Raw genomic sequence first — 24,706 nt, forward strand, 5'->3', positions numbered from 1 at the left:
CGAGATTCGCAATGGGCAAGAAGTCTCGGAGGTTACGTAGAACGGAGAGGCGGCAGCCGCCGCTGCCTTCTGGCTGACCCCGCGTCGGTTAGATTTTTTTCTGATTTTGCCTTCTCTCGCCGTTCTCTCCGTTTCGGAGGCAATACAGCCTTGTGTGTAGGTAGTAGGCGCGTTTCTCTAGACGTGTGCCAGGCGAGCGTAGTTCGAATTATCCGTGAGGGAACCTTCTCGCGTTCGAATTAACGGACTTTTTTATACATAGACTTCTGTGGAGCTTGGCCGGACCAAATCGTTCAGTTCGAATTATCCATAAATTCGAATTATTGAAGTTCGAATTAACGAGCTTTCACTGTATATGAATGTGTCACATCGCAATATACTTCAGTTGCTAGTGTGCTCCCATATGTGTCATTGCGTGACACATACAATTATAGTAGTGAAAAATGCAAGAAACTAAACTTTGACCTTCATTTTCTTTTCTAATAATCAACCTATTATCACAGAATTAATGAAAATAGAGCTTTGAAAGAATATCTAATGCTACTGTGGTTTCCTTGTAAAAATTTCAGTACCTCAACTGCCAAGAATGAGATGCTCTATGCTGTCGATAGTCTCTCACAGCAACGGTGAGTGATATACAAATGCTTAAACAAATTGCCATTACTCCCTCACTAACCACGAAAAAGCGGAACATTGAACAACCAAGGGCACTGCACTTATAATTTCTTGAAATATCAAAATCGGGTTGTGTATATTAATTCAGGGTGCAGTTCAACCCGGATATATCTAATCTGAAGAGGATTACAAAAAAGTTTGAAATATAGGTAATTCGATATATAAAATAAAAATGTAATCAGAAAATTGAAAGGGCATTCTGCAGCTGCTCGTTCTACAGAGAAATTCATTATATGCGAGTTTGATATATCCAGGTTCGACTGTATTTCATTTTTCGTTTGTGTCCAAAAATTTAGTGCTCATTATAAAAGAGGGCACGTTATAACCAAGTAAATGTGGCAGCTTCCAAGGTGGAGTTCTCATGTATCCAGCTGTTGCTCATTCGCAACCTTCATACCTTAAAATCTTAAAGGGGCCCTCACCAGGTCTGGCCATTTTGAGCTGACAAGCGCAGAGCATACAATGCGTGCCAACGATCGTGTTTCCAAAGAATTACATTGCTATGCGCTGCGAAAAGGCCTGAAATGTCAATCCGAACGCCATTTCCCTCTTCACTCGCGGTGAATCCACCCGGAAAGGGACGGTAACATAGTTGGGTTCCTCCGCCTACGTAATCATGTCCGCAGTGTGACGTAGCTCGCGGTGACATGCGACTTCAAGAATTATTCAAGGCAACATCTGCTATTTGTGTGATCTGTTGCTTGAATTGACAAATTGAAGTTTAGAGAAATAATAAAACACACAAACGGAATGTCTGCGTGGGTTCTTGTTTTACTTCACACAGAAGAAAGAGAGGTACTTCCGCTTCGTCTGCTTGTTCTTACAGTGGTGCGGTCACGTGCGCTGGAATCGTAACTATGCAATTTTTTGCCATGTTTTGGAGCGTGATGATGCACTGCGATCTGCTTGTTCTGCGTCAGTATTCGTGTAGCCCTGAATTATACCGCTAGCCATGTGTCCTTGTGCACAGCGTGCAAAATCGTGCGCTGCACGGAAGGATAACAGCTCACACGCAACGCCACCAGCAGATAAACCAGCGGATGTGCGCATCGCCGGGAAAAAAAAAAAAAAAAGCGAGGAGAAAAAAAAAAGTAAAAGCGCTCCGGGGCCTCTGACGTACGTGTCACGCGATCCTCGAGGTACAGCATGGGAGAACGCAGGGAAAGTATTTCACTTGCGAAGGCTAGACGGGGAAAGTGGAGAGGGAGTCTCGCTATGCAGTGGAGCCCGCCTGCTGAAATCATGGGTTTGCGGCACTGAAACATTTCTATCTTGCTATTAATGAGCCAATTTGAAAATTTTTTGTGGCAGAACGCTCCCTAGAGGACACGTAACAACTTCCAGCGTATAACGAAAATTTGCCATGGGGCCTGGTGAGGGGCCCTTTAAAGGGAGACGCCCCTTGAAACAACATTTTTTTTTTATTACTTGTATTAGAGGTTTCAAAATTCAGTCAAGTATGAAGTTTTCTATGCAGATTTCAAATAAGGCACTACTTTTTGCGTAGCTGTTATTGGTTTAGGGTTATGTGATGCACGATGGCAAAATATAGTCATCTTTATGGGCACTTTCTTATGTAATAAATTTACACGAAAAGCATCATAATCTAGTTTGTTTAGCTCTTTATAGATCACGAAGTGCCGATATCTAGCCAAACAGTACATACAATTACTGAAACTATGCAAAAAGATTAGAACATTTCAACTAATTTTTTTTCTCAATTCTCTGAAATATAACCATGTACTTTTGCAACTTACTGCTTGGAGATATTGCAATTTCAAGTAGACAATAGCACTGTACATGTCTTCAAGAGTATGCATGCCAAATTTATTTACTACAAGACAATTGTATGTGTACAAGGTTAATTTCATGTGATTGTGAAAAAACATTAGTTGAAGTGTCCTCACCTTTCTTAAAGTTCCAGTTGAACAGATATCGGCACTTTGCAGTCTACAAAAAGCTAAATAAGCTACAGCGCAAGGTGTTTTGAGAAAATTTATTACACAATAAGGTGCCCGCAAAATCACTATTTTGCCACTGTGTAGGACCTAACTCAAGAAATATAGCAGCTACACAGAAACTAATGACATATTTGAAATCTGCTTGAAATGCTCTATAAGTGGGCGGATTTTCAAATATCTAGTAAAAAAATATTAAAGAAATGTTTTTTTTGAGATCCTCCCCTTAAGAACAGCCCATAGTAAATGGCTGCAAGGTTCGCTACCCCCATGGTCACAACCAGCCTGCGTGAGCCAAAAGGGGCATGGCTGGTGTCTTGCAACGATGTGAAAGTGTGCGCAAATTCATACGTTACGTGCACTTGACCTACACCATCAATTCCAGACATCTAATTGCTAAGTATGCATATATGCGAATTTCTCTTTCAAGTGCAGCTACATGGCTATGCAATCTGGGTTGCTGCAAGGTTGCACCAAAGAGATGACTCAACACAAAGAACTAGGCTGTTTTTTGGAGAGTTTTTCAGTAGTACATACTGGTGCTAAGTAACTTTTACAGATTTAAGCATTGCTATGTGCGGTTATTAAGTTACGAGTGTCTTCCACCATACTTAGACGTTGTAAGTGAGGGTGCAGATCACTATTGCAGTGCAGTGCACTATTCATGTGAGAGTATAGCAGAATCTGCGACATTTCTCTCTTTCACACAAGAAGCATCGAGCGAAATAAATCGCACCTGTTAATCAAGTTCGTAAGTGAAAAAGTCATCATGACGCATATTAAACTGCTGCTGTTGATCGCATTCTTAAACTGAAGACATTTCAGGGACCGTGCAGGCTCTCTGTTCACATGAAGCAAACAAGGCCCTGTATATAACAAATGACGATGTAGTTACTGTGCAAAAAGTGATGACGTGTACCCTTCCACTCCGCTGATGGCACCTAGTACCAGACAACATGACCAGACCAGAGCTGACCGATTTTCATTGAACCTGTGCCCATGGAAAAGAGCAAATGACTTGCAAGCAGTGAGCGAGGCTTCTCTTAGCTCCATGGCTGCAATGGCAGTTTGTGTGGCCAGTCAAACAACAGCATCCATCTAAAAGTTCAAATGTTCTGTTTATTAATGTCTTGTATAAAGCAATGATGGTTGTGATACTTGCCAATACAATTCTGTGAACCCTTAACAGAAAAATAAAAGGTACGGCAAGCAGGCAAAACTAGCAGTGTCAGATGCCGCTTCAGATAGGTGTAACACAGGGTTGGGACCTCTCACGGAAGCAACTTGCTAAACTGGAATGATGAAGAAAAGGACCAAACGGGGAGAGCTTGAAAAAAAGAAATTCGGCGATGCCAATGCACAGCGGCCGTTCTGGGGGGCAGCTGCAGGCTCACATGTGTGGTGGGTGAGGGCGAGGTCTCCACTCCGGCGGGGGTGGCCGTGGCCCTCCACGCATGGGGCCCCCCCAAGGGGGCGGAGGTCCCCACTCGGGCATGTCCCAACCGCCCGGTGGAGGCATGGGGCGTCCTCTCATCCCTCCACGAGGCTCACCCTGCATCGCGCATAGTTCACATGCACTGCCATCATCATCATCATCTTACGACTCTTTGCACAGGGTCTGCCAGACCACGAGTAGATATGCCAAAATTTGGTGAGAAATACCGTATTTACTCACATAATGATCGCACATTTTCGGCCAAAAAATTTACGCAAATTCAGGGGTGCGATCATTGTGCGGGTTAAATTTCTCGCGAAAAGAAAAAACATTTCAGATTTCAGATCGCAGTATCTATAAATAAAATTTCGTTTTCATCCCGTGTTTGCTCTGGGATGACAACAGGCTCTGGGATGACAACAGGTCAACAGGCAGGCGGCTGCCGCTGAGCAGTGTGGGACACCAAGACAAAAATGGCGGCCGGCAGACTAAGCCGAACACGCCGAACGTGATTTTTTTTCTTCTTGTGAGTACATTACGCGCACTGAAACAGTTTCTTCCGTATCAGTAATGAATAATATTGTAAATATCGGTAAGTTTGCGACAATAACGTAGCCATGGCCATATTGAGGAGACGGAAACAGAGATGGACACGCTTTGCTGCCAGCGACATAGAAACACATGGCGGGCATGCTGCGGAAACTGCAGCATTTATTTTCACTACTATCCTAATACGGCACATTTCCGCTAAGGATGGGCGAATATCTCAGCTGTGTTACAAGCGGCGGCGTACAAATAGGGTACACTGCTAATGTATCAGTGTAAACGTGGCCTACCCGCCGTGGTTGCTCAGTGGCTATGGTGTTGGGCTGCTGAGCACGAGGTCGCGGGATCGAATCCCGGCCACGGCGGCCGCATTTCGATGGGGGCGAAATGCGAAAACACCCGTGTGCTTAGATTTAGGTGCACGTTAAAGAACCCCAGGTGGTCAAAATTTCCGGAGTCCTCCACTACGGCGTGCCTCATAATCAGAAAGTGGTTTTGGCACGTAAAACCCCAAATATTATTATTAAACGTGGCCACAATCGTTGTCACTCGCGATTTGTTGCGTGCCCACGAGTGCAGACGAGAAGAATCAAAAGGTGCCTTTTTCTTGACCAAAACCATTATGAAGCCTGAAATAATAAAGCCAAGGTGAGTTTGGTAGTAGTTTTTCTTTTTTTCATGGAAGTGCGGAAAGTGATTAAAGGAATGAAATGGAGTATTTGCTTAAGAATGTTTGGTGCGTGCAGACTGCTTGGTATGTCTGCACGTGGCATTCGACAGATGGTAAGCGCAATCATTATTAGCTAGACTTGGCACACGACATATCGCTGCGACAAGTTCGGGGTGCGATCACTACACAGGAAAGAACAAAAATTTAATTTTGACCAGAAAATTCAGGGGTGCAACCATCATGCGAGTGCGATCATTATGTGAGTAAATACGGGACTAAAATTTGTTATACAGTAAAATCTCGGTACAACGAACTTCAGGGGACCGCGGGAAAATGTTCGTTATTCTGAAAGGTCGTTATAGTGAAAGCCCAAAAATTAGCCATAACAATAGCATTTCAGTAACGCAAGCGTCCTACCTTTGAAACGGTACCTCCTTGAACTCGTTTCTCACACAATGCACACGTGATCGTCAGACAAGGCACATTTATTTGAAATAGTCCGTGATCGTCTTCTGACGGGTGCAGCACAGACTCTGCAGCACGAACAATTCCAGACCGTCCGCATTCTTATGCACGCCTTCGGTCGCTGTGCCGCTTTTGGCTATAAATATGCGGAGTTTTCGCAAGCAGTCCAACGCATCTGTGGCCGACACGGACTCGTCGCGGTCTTCGGGTGCTGCCGTAACGTGCAGCAAGATTCTTGCTGGTGCTTAAAGATTTTCTCCTTATCTTTCAGAATCGTGGCGATCGTCGACCGCGCTACTCCACGTTCTTTAGCCACGACGGATTGCTTCTATCTCGCGAAGAATCTCTACTCTCTCGCTCAAAGAAAACTGCTTTCGCTTCTTCGCCGTGGTTAGAGTTGTTGAGCTCATGGCAACGCGAACGCCGACACGCACTTCTAACACAATAATATAACCAGAAGAAAAACAAGATGGACAGGCCTGATACGGGTGACAGCACGCGAACAACTGAGAAAACAAGCAAGAAAAACGTGATGCGTCGACACCTCCGCAACAGGAAAAAAAAAAAAGGCCCACTTCAGCGTTAATTACTACTTTTTTTTTTCTTCTGCCGCACCGTCTCAGGTTTTACGAGCCCACGCTCCCCGCCTCTCCACTCACAAAACCTGGTGCGTCGTTGCCTCCACAACGGAGAAAGAAAAAAAAAAAGTCTCCTTCCGCGCCATCTCAGGTTTTTGCGGGAAGCAAGTTGGAAGGCGGCCCGCTCTTCGCGCTGCGTCGTCTGCTAGCTTAGAGCTCCGACTGCCGTGACAGATACACTGAAATCTAAGAATCCTCGCATTTCGGGATATGAGTTCGTAGTACTGAGGTGTTGTTAAGATGACACGGAAATTAAATAACGATCGTTATTCTGAAATGTTCGTTATTCTGAAGTTCGTAGTAGTGAAATATTTTTACATTGAAACTATAAGCAGTCGGCACGGGATTTCATAAAAGTTCGTTAATCTGAAATGTTCGTTAATGTGGTGTTCGTTGTAACGGGGTTTGACTGTATCACTCATTAAGTCACCTTATCTCTAAGACCAATCCCTTTCGTTCTACGTTGATGCTGTAGAACAGGCACTCGGCTTTATGGTTGGTGCAAGAATGATCGGCATCACAGACAAACAGAAGTATTTATTAAGTTTATTTGTGAAATATTCATGTAAAAGCGGAAGAGATTTTGGTGCAGATCAGGTGCACGGTGTGTGTGATGGTAGCGCACCCACAAAGCCGTTGCCGGAATTTGAAACCACTAGCCGGTGGGATGACGGTTGCGTCCTCGGCCTCGTAAGTCTGTCCTGATAAATAGCTTGAACCTGGGCCCAACACTTCGCCGAGGCAGTTACTCTGCTATCTGAGCTAACCAGGAGCCTAGTAGATTGCACAGATCACAGAATGACACCAAGTTAATCAACAACCCATAAGCATGGGAACACTGAATATCACAAGGTGTCATGAAAGAAGCTGGAGTCGAGACATTAGCAGGTACAGTCGTAGATCTGTATTAAAAAAAACAGTACAGCAGGCAATGTCTTTCTTATTACATGCTTCAGCAAAACTTATGGCGAAATCACAAGTCGCACTGGCGTGCACCTGGGCACCGTTTCATCCTATCATTATCACCCCAGTGCACACCGGTGCAATGCTCGCTTTGGCAATATTTAGAGCCTCCGACAGCTCTCGTCACTATGCTCACCCGCATTGGAGGGAACCCCCTTGGTGGACGGCGTTGCATAGGGCCCCCTCTTGGTGGTCCGCCCATCCAGGGTGGTGGAGGGCCACCTCCTCGGTGAGGTCCCGGAGGCCATGGTTCGCTATCGTCAAAGCCATCCCACTGATCCTCAGCGAATACATCCTGCAGCGCAGAGTCCAACAGACATCTCACTGACTGCTCTGTGTCCCTGAACACAAGTATGAGCTACACTCATGACTATTATGACTCATGAGTTACAACTTTCAAGGTGCGTTCCAACCCATTACTCTCAAGCGACACTGTTGAATATGGTCTATGACAAACATGAGCTATCCTAACTTTCAGTTACACTCATGACTTTCAACTGTATTCATCAATTAGTTAGGCCAAGCTGGCAACCCATGCTATATTAATTAGCGGACATTAGATACAAACAAACATGTACATGCATTCTACATTGTTTCATGTGTCCCACAACAATTATCATCCTTCTCATGTTCAATTCTCTAAAGAACTGTTGGCCCAGAATGCATTCATATCGGCTGCGTAAGCACAAGGGACCACAAAAGAAAGAGGCAAAGTGGGTAGAAGAGCTGGACATCAGCAGCTTTTATAACACAACTGCAGTATGTGCACAGGCACAAATGTTATGCACAAAGGTGAATATGCACATGGCTTAAGGGGGGATATGGGGATCAAAACTAACTTTTTTATTTACCAGCCGATCTTGATGAAATTTTGCACAGGTGTTAATAATACTACATAAACAAAACTGTGAAAATATGGTGAAAATATGGCTGCAATATCTGAAGTACTTTAGTGTTTACAAAATTTTTCTGCTTTCATTTTTGCAAAATGCCTGCACACCTGTATATTGATGCTAGGAGTTCAAGCAAACATTGATAACACTCCTATATGTATTCTACACACAGTGACATTCCTGTAATTTTTTTAGCCTAACAGAATTTTTTTATATTTTCATTCTTTGGCATCTACTTCAGTTGCATGAAAATCTCGACTGTGAAAACAAAAGATAACAAATTATCGAAGCAAGTATTTTGAAAACAAAACATGTCACTGTGTGCAGTGGTGCACTATGAGTGTAACAAAACAAACGGTGTAAAAATATTCATAACGGTGGCTGAGATATTGGCTTTGCAAGTTGACCTTGGTGGCAGAAAAAAGTTTTGAGAAAAAGGCGTTCGAAGTTCTGGGCCATATTTATTCGACTAGAAACCACCGGCCTTGTAGGTGCAGGTGTCAGGTTGATCTCTTGGCTTCTTGGATCTTTTATGCTTGCTTTCATGTGCTTTTTGTGCCCTCTTCTTGCACAAGGCATCTTTCTTAGCCGCTCGACTCGCTCGAGTCCGTCGCCACCGAGCATGCCACTCCAGCCGTAAACCCCATCTTCCGTTCGTTTGCCGGCACAGAACCAAGTGACGCGCGGACAGTGGCGGCGGTCATATTCAACACCTCCGACAAGATTACTTGTGACTAAAGATGCGACTGTATGGTGCGACCGTTGCTGATGCACGGTTCGTCTTCACGGCCGGCAGACGCACGCGCTTGGACCGCACTTTCCTCGTTCATCTCGGTGACGGCGGTGGCACAATCGGGGTACGTCGCGGAGCATTTGCGGGGCGTTGCAGGCCCGGAAGCATCGCAAAAGGCCGTTATTAGTTCGGTATAATCACCACTGGAACTCAAGGATGCAACAGTCTGCGAACTGCCCGGCAATGCGTCGATAGTCTAAGCTCGCGCGCGGACGCATCTCTGCTAGGACTACTTATCCTTCGGAAGTTCGGCGGCTTGCGCTTGCGGCTGCCGAAGCGGTGCTTGGTCGCGTATTTCGTCGTCCACGTCCGCCTAGTGATGCTCGAAATCACAAAATGAAAATAGAAAACTCAAATCCGAATAAAGCGATGAAGCGGCGGCGCACCTCGAATATCCAACACGTATACAAAGGGGCAGCAGCCAGCGCGCGAAGAAACGGGAGAAGCAGACGCCGCAGCAGCTCGCCTCCGGAACCGGCCAATGGGGCGGCTCATACAACGCACGTGACGGAGCAAGCCAATCGGCGGCCGCGACAAGCAGCTCCGCGACCTTCAGACTTTTTGTTTTTTTATGCTTGCTCTTCTCTCTATCAGGAAATGAAAGAGAGGCGTCAAAAGGCGAAGAGGCGCGCTTTTCAACGGTACCAGCATGGCCGCGCCGCGTACTGCCGTTCCGGAGCTAGGGACGCTTGAAAACAGCGACTTTTCCACCGATTTTCACGAAATTTTCGCTGTATTGCCTCATGTATATATTTATTTATGGTACTTAGCAGTCGTTTTCAGCGGAAATACTTGGAAAACTTATAGAAAAGGGGTCAAAGATTCAATATCTGCAACTTTCTAAAAAGTGATTTTTGGGTCGTTTTCCAAGATTTGATCCCCGCGTCCCCCCTTAACAATGTGAAAAGACAGCATATCAATAGTTGGGAGCCGAACACAGACCGGAAAAACATAATGGCAAAAAAAAACAAAAGGCCACTGCATGGTACCCCCTCCACTCGGACAACAATCATGGTTTCTGTGAATATCTGGAGCTTCAAACATTTGTCTGCTCGTATAGTCTTCTCCCCTTGGTCAAGTGTACTTGTGGCAGTAAAGTCTAGAGTGCACAGGTACTGGTAACAGTGATCTGACAAATTTAACCCCCTGCTATATGTGCACTCAACTCATCTTTCTGCACATTATCTTGTTTGCAATGGAAACATGAACGCAAACTAGCCAAAGTGAATAAATCATGTGCTCTGCACAATCTACATTACTTCATAATAGGGGTGGGTGAATACCATTACATACAGTTAAACCTCAATATAACGAAGTCTGTAAAATTGGCAATTTGTTTCGTTATATCGGAATTTCTTTGTATAGAAATTTGACGAAGTACAGTTGCCCATGGATCTTTGTTACACATAAGGGGCCACTAAACTTTTGTAATTATTGGGCAATCGGAAAAAACCAATTGTTTGTTAAATTTGACAGCAGCCAACAAAAGATCTGGTTTTATGAAGTGTCAACAGCATAAACTTCACATCGGCAGTAAGAAGCGAATCCAGCCACGCTTTTGCGTCCACTCCACCCCAATGGCTGATGCCTCCCGCGTTGCGAGTGGACTAGCCAACATCAAGGCAGCAACTGCTACGGCGTCGGCGATTACGGAGATCTGACATGCACCGGACTCAGAGGATACATACGACGTCAAAAGTCTGTAAGAACAATCCTTTCTGTTAGTGTGCAGCCATAGGCTGGGGTTGCCGGACTTTCGCGTAGAAGGCGCTAAGGACTGACGTAGGCGGCAATTGGGATGTGTTCAGTGACTAAGTCGGTAGCCAAAGTGCTAGTACTTCATTGTGCTTTGGTTTGCATTAGTTTGACTTTGGGTTAATTAAAGTCTGTTTGCTGTGCTGCTCTGCGTCTCCCGACTCCATCTCTCCTAACAGCCACACGCCCCCAAGATCGGTGACACACGACAGCCACACAAAGGTCAATTTGCTCGCTCCTGCTACCGCACTTCCTTACTCCAACGTGTCGGTAGCCAAAGTGCTAGTACTTCATTGTGCTTTGGTTTGCATTAGTTTGACTTTGGGTTAATTAAAGTCTGTTTGCCGTGCTGCTCTGCGTCTCCCGACTCCATCTCTCCTAACAGCCACACGCCCCCAAGATCGGTGACACACGACAGCCACACAAAGGTCAATTTGCTCGCTCCTGCTACCGCACTTCCTTACTCCAACGTTCTGATCAAAAGTTTCCGTGATCAGTGAGTAAGATGGGTTCATGTTTGCTGGCAATGCATGGTTCATTGGCAATGCATGACTTCACCGGTGAAAAGGCGCGCTGCTAAGATTTGAAAAGAAGGTGCTGCTAACCGATGAGGAGATCGTCACAAACGTGCTTACATTAGGATAGCAACAGCGGCAGTGACGGCGACAACTACAGGAATGACGCGGTAGGGCAGTCTGCCTAAATGTCCTCACAGGAGGAGCTACGGCTGACTCACGTCTCCCCAGGGCTTCGTTTTCCCGAGGTACCTTCTGCTGCACTACGTGGAGCACCTAGATATCTTGGAGAAGGATGTCAGCAAGCTTCGCATAAAGCAAGCCAAACTGACAGACATGGAGTTTTCTTGTGCATGCCAGTGAGAAGTATGTGGCGAGATGTTTCTGGCGATCTCATCCCAGCGTTTTGCTAGATTTCTCATGCTGAGAGGCTGCCACGGAAACTTTCTTGCATTTTTTAAGAGGCCCTTTTGAGGCCACCAAAGCAATGCATCGGCATTCACGTGTCACTTGTCGCTCATGACCCCAATTTCTTGAAAGCCGACAGCCGAGAAGTGAAATCGTAGCACGCAGGGAGCAGAGTTAAACGAGTCAACAGAATCAGCAGCTGGATGGAGGACGGTGGTGGGGAGGGGCACTGGCCTCCCCACCATTATACTACAGTCGAACCTCGACATAAGAAACCTCAATTTAACGAAATTCTCGAAATAAAGCACTTTTTATTTTTCTCAATCTCTGCCCCATTGAAAACCATGCATTTTTTTTTCACGATTTAACGAGGTCACTTCATACTGTACTTCTGATTTAACGAAGTCCTCGCGCATCGCATGCACGTACCAGGAGCCTCCTTGACAGGCAGACGAAAACTTTAGCCGGGCATACATCGATTTGCATGCGCCCTTTAATGCTCAAATTTTCTCGGCGCGCTTCAATACGTGGAGCAGAACATGCCGCTGCGCCATCTATTGTGTACGTATGAAACCCGCAGCGGACGCGCTCATGTAGTGCTAGCCGGAGTGCTTCAGAAATTCCGAAACGTGTCATGCTATGACGTCACCAGCCTGTTGGAATGGGAAAGCGTCAACCGGAAGTAAGTTTACGAACAGCAGCCATTGGGCACATTTTCTCAGTTGGTTACCGTATTTACACGATTGTAAGTCGACCACTTTTTTTTTTAATTTGGAAGTCTGAAGTTGGGGGGTCAACTTAAAATCGAAACCAAAACATGGCCCCGTTAAAAAAGCGAGACCAACGGGAGCTACAACGTATTTACAACTTTATGTTTGCTCTATGGCCCTACCAGTATCTTTTCGCTATCCTGCGTGTTTGTTCGCTTTTCGGAAGGGTTTTTCAACATTTTTGAGAGTTTTACAGTGCATGCAACACTCATGGGGGGGTGTCGATAGTTGATGGAAGCGCCGCTGTTCGCATTTGCGGCGGCACCCTCAGAACGGCGGTGCTTGCGGGGAGTAGCGGTAGTTTATGGAAGAGCAGACACTGCTCACGGTTTTCTTTCTCTGTTGAAAGGCATCGGCATTGGTTTGACGCAATCCACTTGACTGCCGGCTACGTGCTACTTCTATGCTTCCCCAGTCGTCATGAGTGCTCCAGGCCCACTAATCGTTTGGCACTCGTTCACAGCAGCGTTCAAGAGGGCTGCCATCCTTTACGCTGAAGAAACAAATCACAAACGGGTGGTGCGAGAGTGGCGACTGCAGCGAAGCGAAATTTTCACCTGCGACGCGTGCCGAAGTGGACGCTTTCCGGAGCTGTAGGCTAAGCTTGCGGCGTACATCGCTGAAATGCGCGATCGGTCCTTGCCAGTGAAGTGCGGCATGGTCATGAAACAAGCCCGGACCTTCGCCTTAATTTTAAGGCCCTGCTCCACCGCAGTACAATGCCGGTGACGAAAGTATGGCGTACACAACAGATGTCGTTGACTCGTGGCAGCTGCTCTGCGATATTAAAAAGCGGCAGATGAAGGTGACGGAGTTCTTCGCTTCCACCCGAGTTGCATAGAATTGCTTTGCGGGAAGTTAAATAAAATATTCCAGCGTTCATGAATCGACGTCGTCATTGCTTTACTGAGCGTGGTATCATCTGATGGCTGCGAGCGTTAAGCGCTCTAATGGTAAGTGGCGGCCTCATGGATCCACCAAGTTAATACTACTTCCGATTTTCTTCGAAAGAATATTCAAGTTGATAGCTCTGGTATGTGCATAATTTTTTTTTTCTTTACGCCACGGGTTGCCATGTCTTCGTGAAAGGTGTTTTTTTTTTTTTTTTAAAGTGATGACAAATTATGATGATGGCACTGATGGTCACATCTAGTGGCAGCTATGAGCACTAGGCGCGGCGCGGGCATCACGCTCTTGGTTGTGTTATTAGTTCCGGAGTTTATTGGTTATCTTTGTAATTTTGCTATATACAAGGTGCCATACGCCAGGTGTGCTCCAAGAACCTGCATCTTTATTTGGACTGCTGAAACATGCGAACCTTGACTTAACGAAACTCGCGATTTAACAAAATTTTCAGCTGCAAATTGGACTTCGTTATATCGAGGTTTGACTGTATAGCTTTTTCCCAACAGTTCCGCCATCCCCCACTTTGATTCTTTTAATGCTTTCTTTCAGTTTATTTCTAAAGAAATAAACTGAAACCCAGTTAAAACAATGGAATTTTTGTGGCATTTGAATATTGTTATAACTGGGTTCGACTGCATTATAGTTATTAATCATCCTAACTTTTCTAAGTTCTGCCAGATTACTTCAACCTGCACTTTGCCTGATGGGTCATGCAAAATTGATATCTTTTCATACTAGAATTAAAGAGAGGACTTTAAATGTGGTGACTTTCTGCACTTTTTAAGTAAGGACAAACTAATGGGTGGTCAATATCAGCGAACCGATTTCGTTTTCTTTTGCAGCAGAGACAGGAAGCAATAGATACAGCTATTTGGCATTAACAAGCAGAGAGAACTTGCCTGCCCTGGTCGTGGGGGGCTCCTGACCGGCAGGGGTCCCCCCGGGCCACGTCGCCCGCGCATGTCACCCTCGTTCATCCCAGACTCTGGACGGGGTGGTCGTTCGGGCTCAGCCTCTGGATCACCCTTGCCATGCAGGGGCAGCTCTCCTTCAGGCATGTCCCGCTTGAGGTCCTTGCGTTCCGAGTCAAACGGCGGTTGCTGCCGTGGCGGGCCCTGCTGGGGGTCAAAATCCTGCAGGAAGGGTGCAGCACGGTCACCAGACAACAGAAGCTTGCCACAACAGACGGAACTCCTTATTAAGGGCTCATGTTTTCAAAAAGAAATTTGTTAAGTTGCTTTGTTGAAACAAGTAGAAACAAGTTAGGGCATTGCAAATAGACAAGTGTGGCACGAAGATCAAGCGGTGGCGATCGAGTTTGCAAAGCATCAAGTGTCTGGTCTGGAAGGCACGAAAACAGCTAAAATTTCAAGTGGAAGCCCTCGTGCCCTTCCTCTCGGGAGAGCCCCGCTAGATTCCAGAATCTCTAGGTCACATGCACAAGTGCCTCTATAAAAGATGTACTGCTTGCAACGTTACCAAATAGGGCACATAAGCTTAACAAATCTTCCAATCCAGAATGTGCATTGCCACCACAGGAAGTAAACTGCACAGCAACAAGAGGAAAAGAAGAAAAAGAAGAGAGGCGGGGCTCACGACATAAATATACCACTGTCCTTTGGCTTCCATATGGGAGAAGGCAGGGAAGGTGCTAGTCAAAGCAGAAGAGTGCATGACGACAGTAAAGCATGCCTCCAGGCAGCATGAGAATGTGACATTCTAATTTCCCTCATATCCTCCAACACAGCAATTTTAGAAATGTTTCCAATAACGCGATCACCACATGGCACTCTACAAGATTCTGGGTGTAACCAAAATTTCAATAGGGCCTTGTGAGGGTCCCTTTAGGGCACTATGACACTTGGTACTATTCTTTTCTAGGGTGCAACATTTTATGATTCATTTAACCTTCCGCGGTTGCTTAGTGGCTGTGGTGTTGGGCTGCTGAGCACTAGGTCGCGGGGATCGCATCCCAGCCATGGCGGCCACATTTTGACAGGGGCAAAATGCGAAAACACCCATGTACTTAGATTTTTAGGTGCACGTTACAGAAACCCAGGTGGCCCAAATTAAGTCCCCCCCTATGGCGCGCCTCATAATCAAATCATGGTTTTGGCACATAAAACCCCGTAATGTATCTTTATTTTTAACTTTCATTTAGCACACAAAAAAATAAAAATAAAGGACAAGTAAAAAATTCTATGTCAGTACTGCTTCAACACTGTCAGCAGAGCAGGCAACGGGATCTCCATTCTAAAATGATCACTGGCCAGTGAAAAAAATGCCTATTGGACTCCAATGAGGCACTGCACTGGATGCCATGTCATGCAAAAATGAAGGGTTCCCGAAAAGTCATCAACTGTGAGCACAGCCGCACAAGATGTGCGTTAGCCATCAACTAATGCTTTTACTTGCCAGTTCAGTGGTCGTAACTAAAAAAAGGATGCAAGCTTCGAGAAAGCCAGAAAAATGCACCCTTAGAATGAGGAGCATAACGCTCCAGATGACTGATGTTTAGGGTTGTGCTAATAGTAGATTTTGAGTTCGAAGCGAATTCAAAGCAAATAATGATTTTCCTCGAATATTTTCAAATCAAGTATTGAATAGCTGCCGTTCAAAAATCTTGGCTGTAAAGTGGCATGCAAGATAATTATTGGACACGTGCAATTATTAATTGGACTAATTTGCGAGAATGAGACCACAATTATTTCGCATATGACTCATTTATTGAAACACGGGCTTCGTTTTTAGAGGAAAGTTTGAGAAGTACTTCCTAAGTGGATGTTTCCAGCTGTCATTCGTGTCCATCTTGCTGACCAATCAAGCTTCCGCTATTTTGATAATGGTGATGTCATTCACTCATCACTTTCTTTCAGAGTATTATACCTTAAATTTTTGGAACGGTGTTTATAAGTTCTCTCGCAAATACAAATTTCTAGGAAATTATGAAGGTTATGAGAAACTTTTAATGGCATTTATTTTTATACGAAACTTGTTTTTCTAACTTAGTATCTAGACATGACAGTGGTGAGAAAAGAGTGCAGGCAACCAAGGTGCCAAAATGGGCAACGATGGCACCAGCATATACTGGCGTATCTGGAGCTCGTTGCTCAGCTTCTTTTGCCTGATATGGGGGGGGGGGGTCAACTTACAATGGAGTCGACTTAAAGTCATGTAAATACGGTGCCAACACAACATGGCACAGCTGTGTTTCCTGCCTACTGCATCCCGGCGCACACTTTGACAGCATTTTTGTCCCTCCAGCTTTTCATGCAGAAGGACGCTTGAAATTCCTTTTGTACAACATTATTATAGTTTCTGCTAGATTTACTAGCCATACAGACTCTAAATATATTACTTGGACTGAATTAAAACTTTATTAAATCTAAGCCGCGTCACAAAACTACCTAGTTGAATTTAAAAATTACACGGTTTTCCATGTAACTAAGATGGAGAAATAAAAATAGTTCATTACATCATGAATTTTGTTAGATCGAGGTTTACAGTATTTGCATATGCCAAGTACTCGCACACCCTTATTGAATGGAGGTACACATACATTCAGAAGGTAGTGCACTGCTTGAAAGTGCCTGTCAAAGCTTCCATCCAGATGACTCTCAGTAACACAAAGTGACACTCATAAAGTGACAAGGAAGCTGTCTGGATGACGCGAGCCTTATCTAGGCTGGTGGCAACAGCAATGTTGCTAAAACAGAAGGCGCACTTACATGTGGCGGCTCCCCATTGGGGCGTCCACCAGCTATGACATCGTCTTCATCTTCTCGTGGTCCCCTCCAACGCTTCTCCGGAGGAGGGCCACCACTCCATTCGGAGTTCCTGTCATCAGGAGGGCCAGGCCTGCGGTTATCAGGAGGACCAGGCCTACGGTTGTCATGAGGTCCAGGCCTACAGTCATCAAAAAGGCCAGGTCTCCTGTCGTCGGGAGGGCCTGGCCTCCGGTCGTCGGGCAGTCCAGGCCTGCGGTCGTCGGGTGGTCCAGGCCTGCGGTCGTCGGGTGGTCCAGGCCTGCGGTCGTCGGGTGGTCCAGGCCTGCGGTCGTCGGGTGGTCCAGGCCTGCGGTCGTCGGGTGGTCCAGGCCTGCGGTCGTCAGGAGGTCCAGGCCTGCGGTCATCAGGAGGTCCAGGCCTTCGGTCATCAAGAGACCCAGGCCTCCGGTCATCTGGAGGGCCAGGCCTCCAGTCATCAGGAGGACCAGGTCTTCGGTCATCAGGAGGGCCACCACCCCATTGATTGGGAGGGGGGGGTCGCTGGCCAGGAAAGAACCCACCACGGCCTCTGGGTACCCCTCTGCCCCCACCTCGCTGGTTGGGGTTCTGCCACACATACGGTGATGGGTGCCGCATCCCACCAAACTCTGGCTTGTCTGGAGGGCCTCCGAACTTGCCCGGGGGAGGAGGCCCGAAGTCATGGTGATGGGGTGTTTCAAATTGCTCATGGCCACCTTCATACTCGTCACCTTCAGGACCAAAGTCTGGCTCACCTCCAAAGGGTTCGTCGGGAGGGCCCCCACTACCACCAAATGGGCGACCACGCCCCCCACGTCCTGGAGGTCCACCCCGTGGAGGTCTTCCACGTGGCCCATCTCGTCCTCTGAAGGGCCTGCCTCCCCCAAAGCCACCACCATCACCATCACCATCAGCCCCTTCAGGCTGGCCTCCAGGGAAGTGCTGTTGCTGCTGCTGTGGGGACAGGGGGGGGCGGTAGGGTCCAAAGTCAGATGGTCCTCGTGGCCCACCACGTCCTCGTGGCCCACCCCTCGGGCCACCTCTGGGGCTCATGCCTCCCCTGGGACCCATGCCTCCTTGCGGCCCCATACCACCCTGGGGAGCCATGCCTCCTCGTGGCCCCATACCGCCTTGCGGCCCCATGCCTTGTGGCCCCATACCACCCTGGGGACCCATGCCCCCGTGTGGTGGGCCCATGCCTCCCTGCAGGGGCATGCCCCCTCGTGGGCCCATTCCTCCTCGCGGGCCCATGCCCATGCCCCCCCTAGGACCCATGCCTCGATGCAGTGGTCCCATGCCTGAGGGAGGGCCTTGATCTTGCTGGGACGGAGGGGGACCCTGGTGTTGCATCATGCCTGGCATACCCTGAGGAGCCATGCCCTGTGGCATCATGCCCGCACCCATCATTCCTTGGGACATCATGCCCTGTGGTCCCATCCCCTGTGCCATCATTCCCTGTGGTGGCATGCCTTGTGGGGTCATGCCCTGATGTGGCATTCCCTGGGGAGTCATACCCTGTGGGGCCATTCCATGTGGCGCCATGCCCTGGTGTCCCATGCCCTGCGGCATCATGCCCTGGGGAACCATTGCCTGTGGCATCATGCCTTGTGGAGCCATGCCTTGTGGCATCATGGCTGCAGCTTGGGGCACCATAGCTGCCTGATGAGGCATCATTGCTGCTGCAGCTTGGGGCACCAGTGCCTGCTGTTGCATGAGGGCTTGTTGATGCTGGTGTTGCTGGGCTAACACTTGTTGCTGAGCAAGGGCCTGCTGATGGGCCAACATCTGCTGCTGTTGCTGCTGCTGTTGCTGCTGTTGTTGTTGCTGCTGTTGCTGCTGCTGCTGCAATGGGGCAGCTGGAGCAACGCCTGCCGCAGGAGCACTGGTTGCTGGAGGTGCCTGACCAGCTGGCTGACCCGTTGCTGCACCTGTGTGTAAAGTCCTCTCGAGTTAAGATTGCCAACAAACAGAACAGCACACAAATGATATGCCTTTCAGGTGCTGCAAGAAAAATGGTACCCCAAGACACCGCCTCAAAAGTGAATTACAATGAAAATTAAGGCGTCAAACTCGTGTTACGGACATCTGATTGGATCTATGCTGTAAAAGTTGATTAACAAATTCAAAGTGTGCTAGAGAAAACAGATGGAACATAGACATCTGGGTGCCAGTAAGTGGTTAGGTTTAAACATGCTGTAGTTTTCTTTCGTTCTTTTTTACTCTAATAATCTACATTAGGCAGGTTCCTTAAGTGGCTAGGCACACTCTAAATGCATAACAAAGTGCATGGACGAAATTGACCGTTGTTTTTTCATACTCGAAGTATCCTTAGCACTTAAGTAAGCATTTCTGTACAAAACAAAATGCCCTGAATTTGAATTCTTTATTCGTCTCGCTCCTTTGCGTGTTCGATGATGCAGAAGATGCAATGAGTTAAAACTTAATCTTCAAGAGAAAATTAATTTGTATTCCCCAAGAAGTGTTTACTAATACTAACTACAAATGGATTTGTGTGCAGGAGCCAGTGCAGATTAATTTTGATAAGCTAGGATTACAAGTCTCAAGGCACCCACTGAGATCCTAAATTACAAGTACTCAGCAGAAGAGCACACCTAAGTGCACTGTTCTGTAACATGGAGACACTGCGCTGCAGAAAGATAGGATGGACAAAGTGTCATACAGTGTTTCTCTGGCACGAGACAGCAAACAAATGGTTTTTTTTCATGATTACTGTCAACTACTGCACAAGCACCACTCTACTCCCCACTTCCCCCTCCCCCCAGACTTGGGAATAATACAGTCGCTGACTGATTTTCCGGACTCCAAAAATTCGGACATGCACGATTATTCGGTCTGCTTCGTGGCACTGCCATTCTCCCCATTAACCATAATGTATAACAATTGCCGAAAGTTCGGACACCTTGCAACCTCTCGTCTGATTTTTCAGACACTCCTTGAGCCAACTCGAACAAGAGCACCATGCACCGACTCTGACCGGTGCATGGTTCGACTTGCTGATGTGCACGAAGTGGCGCAACTGCAAATCCCCGCTCATATTCATCGTTTCTGCCAGGTTTCTGCCCGGTTCGATAGAGTGGCTCTACAGCAGTTCTGGTTTCAGCTTAGTAAGCCATGTCAAGACAATCCAGCAGCTGATTTGTTTCTTCGTGCACCACGCTGCGAGTAGGCCACGTTTTTCATTTGTGCGATTGGTGCTGGCACGATGGTGTTTGCTTTGTGTGCTGTGTCGAGGTTCCGGTGATCCAACGTGGCATGCGTCAAGTGTCTAATTGCGCTGACAGTGCCCGCGCAGACTTCGCTGGGGAATGCCAGCAAGCGGGTGCCAGGCGGCCTGAGATGTGTCGCCTTCCGATGTGCTCCCTACTGACGCGGAAAATGTTCTGCTGAGACCTGCGCAGTGGTTGCAGTGCGATTCCGGACACCATCTCATTTGACACTTTCATAGGTGCTGACACTGCTGTACTGACATGCGCAGAACTCGACGATGGCGAGATCATTCGTCAGGTTTCTGCTGCACCGTCGGACGATGACTCTTGAGTCGGAAGATGACGCACCATGTGCTACGCTGCCGTCGCATGCGGAGCATGTACAAACATTGACTGTTCTTTCAGCTGCCTATAGCGACCGTATGACCCTCTCCGAGATTCAGGCTTATCTGATTGCGTGTAAACGGAACAGCGTGCTACGGCGCATTCACGATTTCTTCAAGCCTATGCCGAGCCCGAATAAGTGCGTGGAAATAAAGGGTCTCATTTTTTTTTCTTCATCTGCTTTTTCGGACAGCTGTTTATACGGACATTTCCGCAGTCCCCATGAGGTCCGAATAAACGGTCGGCGGCTGTATATGGATTGTTGGGGAAGGGACCCTAATTCAGATTTACCCCCAAATTCAAGATCGCAGCCAAAAAGACCTTCAGTCTGAAAAAAACAACTGCAAACTGTAATTAAAGGGACACTAAAGGCTAACGTGGGCTGCTAAAATACCATTCCATAAACCTCGCAGTGCTTGTTTCATGCCAAGAAAAGGCTTAGTTCATTAGAAAATTGCATCTGAAGGGTCTGCCATATGCTTAGTACAATTCAAATCACCCGTCCACTAGCGGAAAATGGTGCTGGTGCATACGGCATCACCACCTTTTACTGCCATTGGTGAGTAAATAGGCACCAGACAGGCGGCGCTACATTTTTCTGTGGAAATCTCAAAGGTGTGGCCATGGTGAAATCAAGCCAAGACAGAGCAGTGGATTCACCGCTGCAGCTACTCTTGGTCAAGAGGCATGGACTGTTCGGGAATTCCACGACATCACATGGATGTGACATTCTGTTAATTGCAGTTAGTGCAAGTTTCTGCACTAACACAAGTGCAATATAATTATTTTTATTATGAGTGGCTGCGTGCTATTGACAGTATTATAATGAGGAGTGCCTTCATAAATGGGCTAGTACTTAAATGTTACGGGGGAGTCTCTAATCATGTCCCGCATTTACCTCAATTTCCTGACTACCAAAGCAATGATATTACCGTTTTGAACGTTCTCAAGCACTAATCTATTACTTTAGCTTGATTTAATATTCGCCTTTAATGTCCTTTTAAAGAGCTTTATTTGAGAGAATGCCTTTTAACCACAGTGGAAGCCGTCAAAACACTCCTCAGCATGCGAATCAAAAAAACAAATGAAGGCATGTGGCTTGCATTATCAAGTTCCAACAAGAACCATACAGCACGCCCTATACTGAAGCTTCAAGTGTATTGTAGATGCCACAATCTTCAAACAAGAGTACAACGGCCTCTTCTGTAATGGCGGCTACTATGACAACAGCACACCCTCAGACTCAAAGCCGAGGGCATACTGCCACCACTGCTTACACAGCCTTTTGGTGTCCTCTTTTTGAGCAACCACATATACCGTATTTATTCGAATCTAGGCCAACAGCTTTATTTTTTTTTTCAAATAATCCTATACCAAACTCCAGGATCGGATTGGATATGAGGATTTTAAAAGATGCTCTAGTTTTTAATTGAAATTGATAAATATGGTGCACAGCTAGTGCCATCTAGAAAAGTCAGTGTCAGCTGCTACTAATCGCAGAAGTAGTCAACTGAAATTAACGAGCAATGTCACCATTTTGACTTGTGTCGTATCAGCATGCGGTAGGTGTTATCATAATGGCACCAAAAAGGCAATGCCACTATGCTGCCACTTTGAAACGAAAAGTTGTGCTAGCCACATGAGCATCATCAATCGTTCAAGCCATGGGACTTCAGCATCAAAGAAGGAAATGTCCGGCGTTGGAGGGGGCAATGAGAGACGCTCTTTGTGTACATTGGCTGCGACGAGAAGATGACAGTGATAAGGAAGATAGTGACGTAGAATGAGATTGGCACGCGCATATTCAATAAATGCCACTTTCATTTTGTGAATGCTGTCCGGTTACTGTTCGGCCTACATTTGAGGTAAGTTGGTTTTTTTCTTCTAGTAATTACAACAATTACAATAATTGAATTACAAGCAGCTGCTTGCAACCGCGCCTCTCAAATAATGCGCCACACAGCAAGAGTGACCATCAAAATGGAGCTACATCAAGTTCCATATAAAGTACAAGTACGACAAAATCCTATGCCGCACCGTGCACTGTGTGCTTTAGGTGCAAGTGAAAGTGCATGAGGGGGTGACAATAAAGATGGTGGCTTCACAAGTAGTGCTTTCCAGCACAAGCAAAGGAAAAGAGGGGGAGAGGAGCGAGCTCACGGTAACACGATCAAGTGTGCGCGAGGGGGTTGGGGGGCGGAGTGGGGGGTAAGTAGGTGAATGTCTCAACCGTTGCTACACATGGCTGTAAGCGCAGCTGAGCACATATGCAGATGCACACCGTGCATCTGCATATGTGCTCAGCATCATGAGGTAATCTGCATCTGCTCTGCATCATGAGATAATCTGCCACATGTGCAAAGAATGGGCGTGTTGAGACAGTGTGGCATGTTAGCTTAGCACACATTTAGTATTGAAAATTGCATACATAATCTCGAGTGTCTGCGACTCAGAGTGAGAGGCAGACGAAGCATTCGCTCCGCACTGCCGGCGCTTTTCCTGATAGTGTTGTCCCAACGCGGGTAACGCTATCAGCCATGGGAGCAGAATGCACGCGAAAGTGTGGCTGGCTTGGCTTAATTCGTACCGCCGAGAAGATATCGTCGATGTGTGTGGCAGCAAACTGTATCATTCGTCGCCAGCTCCAAATTGATCAAAATGAATTGTTTTTTTTTTATACTATTTGCTTTGTTCGATTGCCTGATAATTAAGAAAATTCTGTGAACCCTTTCCATACAATAAAAATTTATCGGTGACTGTACTCATTTGCATAAAAGGTTGAATTTGAATAAAACAAAATTTCAATATAATGAAGCAAATTGCTGATTTTACAGACTTCGTTATATCGAGGTTTAACTGTATTAAGCGCAAGACACATGGCGCAATTTTGCGTCCTATCCATCATACGACCATTCGTATTGGCAACCGCACTCAATAGGTGCTCAAGAGATTCCACCATGCATGCGACCAACTTGCTGGATATTGTCGCAAGACTGCCGCGTCACTCGGACAGCCGCAGGCAATGACAGCGCCGCTAGCGTGTGCATCATGGCCACTTGGCAGACCCGGCAGAGCGAGGCCAGCAACAAGGCCCTCGCCACTCCAATCGTCCCGGTGCTTTCCTTTTTCTCCCTCATCGAGACGCTGGTCTTTTTTACCGCTGACGGTGGCACATAAATCGTAACAATTTGTTTCTGACATGAAATAACTTATGAAATAAAGTGACGTCGAAAGTGTGCATGCCATAACATGTTACTCATAGTAAATCGTTGGCGTGGTTTCAGCTCAAAAGTGGTCAGCGCAGATGCCGCAGCAATCATTAATGCGAAGCAGCTCGCCCGACTGGCACGTCTTCTCATCGCTACCAACGGCGTCTGGAAAATTAATTGCATTTTCACTGAAGAGCAACATAAATGTTCAGACATAGACTGTGCTCATGAATATGGGCACTTTATAATGAACTGTGGACAGATGGCAAGAGCTGTCGTCCTCGGATCCAATAGGCCAGCGAGCTAGGCCTATACTGTCTCCCAGCGATCGCATGTTAACCTTGCTTGCTTGTTCACTTCCGTCAGCATTGATAAAATCAAACGTATTGCAATTTAAGCACAACATAATTGTGTACGCATTGTGCTGACCAATATAGACACTCCATTACAAGCTGCATGCGGTCGTATCGCAAGCGCCACCGGTGTCGAGATTCGATGGTCCAGCGAGCTAGGCCTTGCAGCTCTTAGCCATCGGCGGCGGTCAACAGAGCCGGCACTGCCGATGCAGCATTGTGGAAAATTGTGGAAACAGTCTACGCTGCTCGCATAGATGTGTTTATATTAGCATTGTTTGTTTAAAACAAGAGAGCTGTGCAAATACGTTTGTTTTCACTTTTTTGCGAAGTTATGCAGTATTCCGAGCGTGCATGCTAGGGCGCCGGTTTGGGGCGGGGCTGCGCCCCGCTCTCT

General features: G+C 46.8%; 1 protein-coding gene across 1 annotated transcript in view; it reads right to left on the minus strand.

Annotated features, from left to right (window-relative positions):
• LOC139051041 (YLP motif-containing protein 1-like) overlaps positions 1–24,706 on the minus strand; it is a 71,249-nt gene that overhangs the window by 25,395 nt on the left and 21,148 nt on the right. Inside the window, exons 4-7 of the mRNA XM_070528076.1 lie at positions 17,119–19,064; positions 14,290–14,523; positions 7,487–7,645; positions 4,028–4,185 (exon numbers count right to left, since the gene is read on the minus strand). Of these exons, the coding sequence (XP_070384177.1) occupies positions 4,028–4,185; positions 7,487–7,645; positions 14,290–14,523; positions 17,119–19,064 (2,497 nt within the window). The remainder of the gene's footprint in view (positions 1–4,027; positions 4,186–7,486; positions 7,646–14,289; positions 14,524–17,118; positions 19,065–24,706) is intronic.

Source organism: Dermacentor albipictus, chromosome 10, assembly GCF_038994185.2.
Source record: "Dermacentor albipictus isolate Rhodes 1998 colony chromosome 10, USDA_Dalb.pri_finalv2, whole genome shotgun sequence".
In the NCBI taxonomy this organism is placed as follows: domain Eukaryota; kingdom Metazoa; phylum Arthropoda; class Arachnida; order Ixodida; family Ixodidae; genus Dermacentor; species Dermacentor albipictus.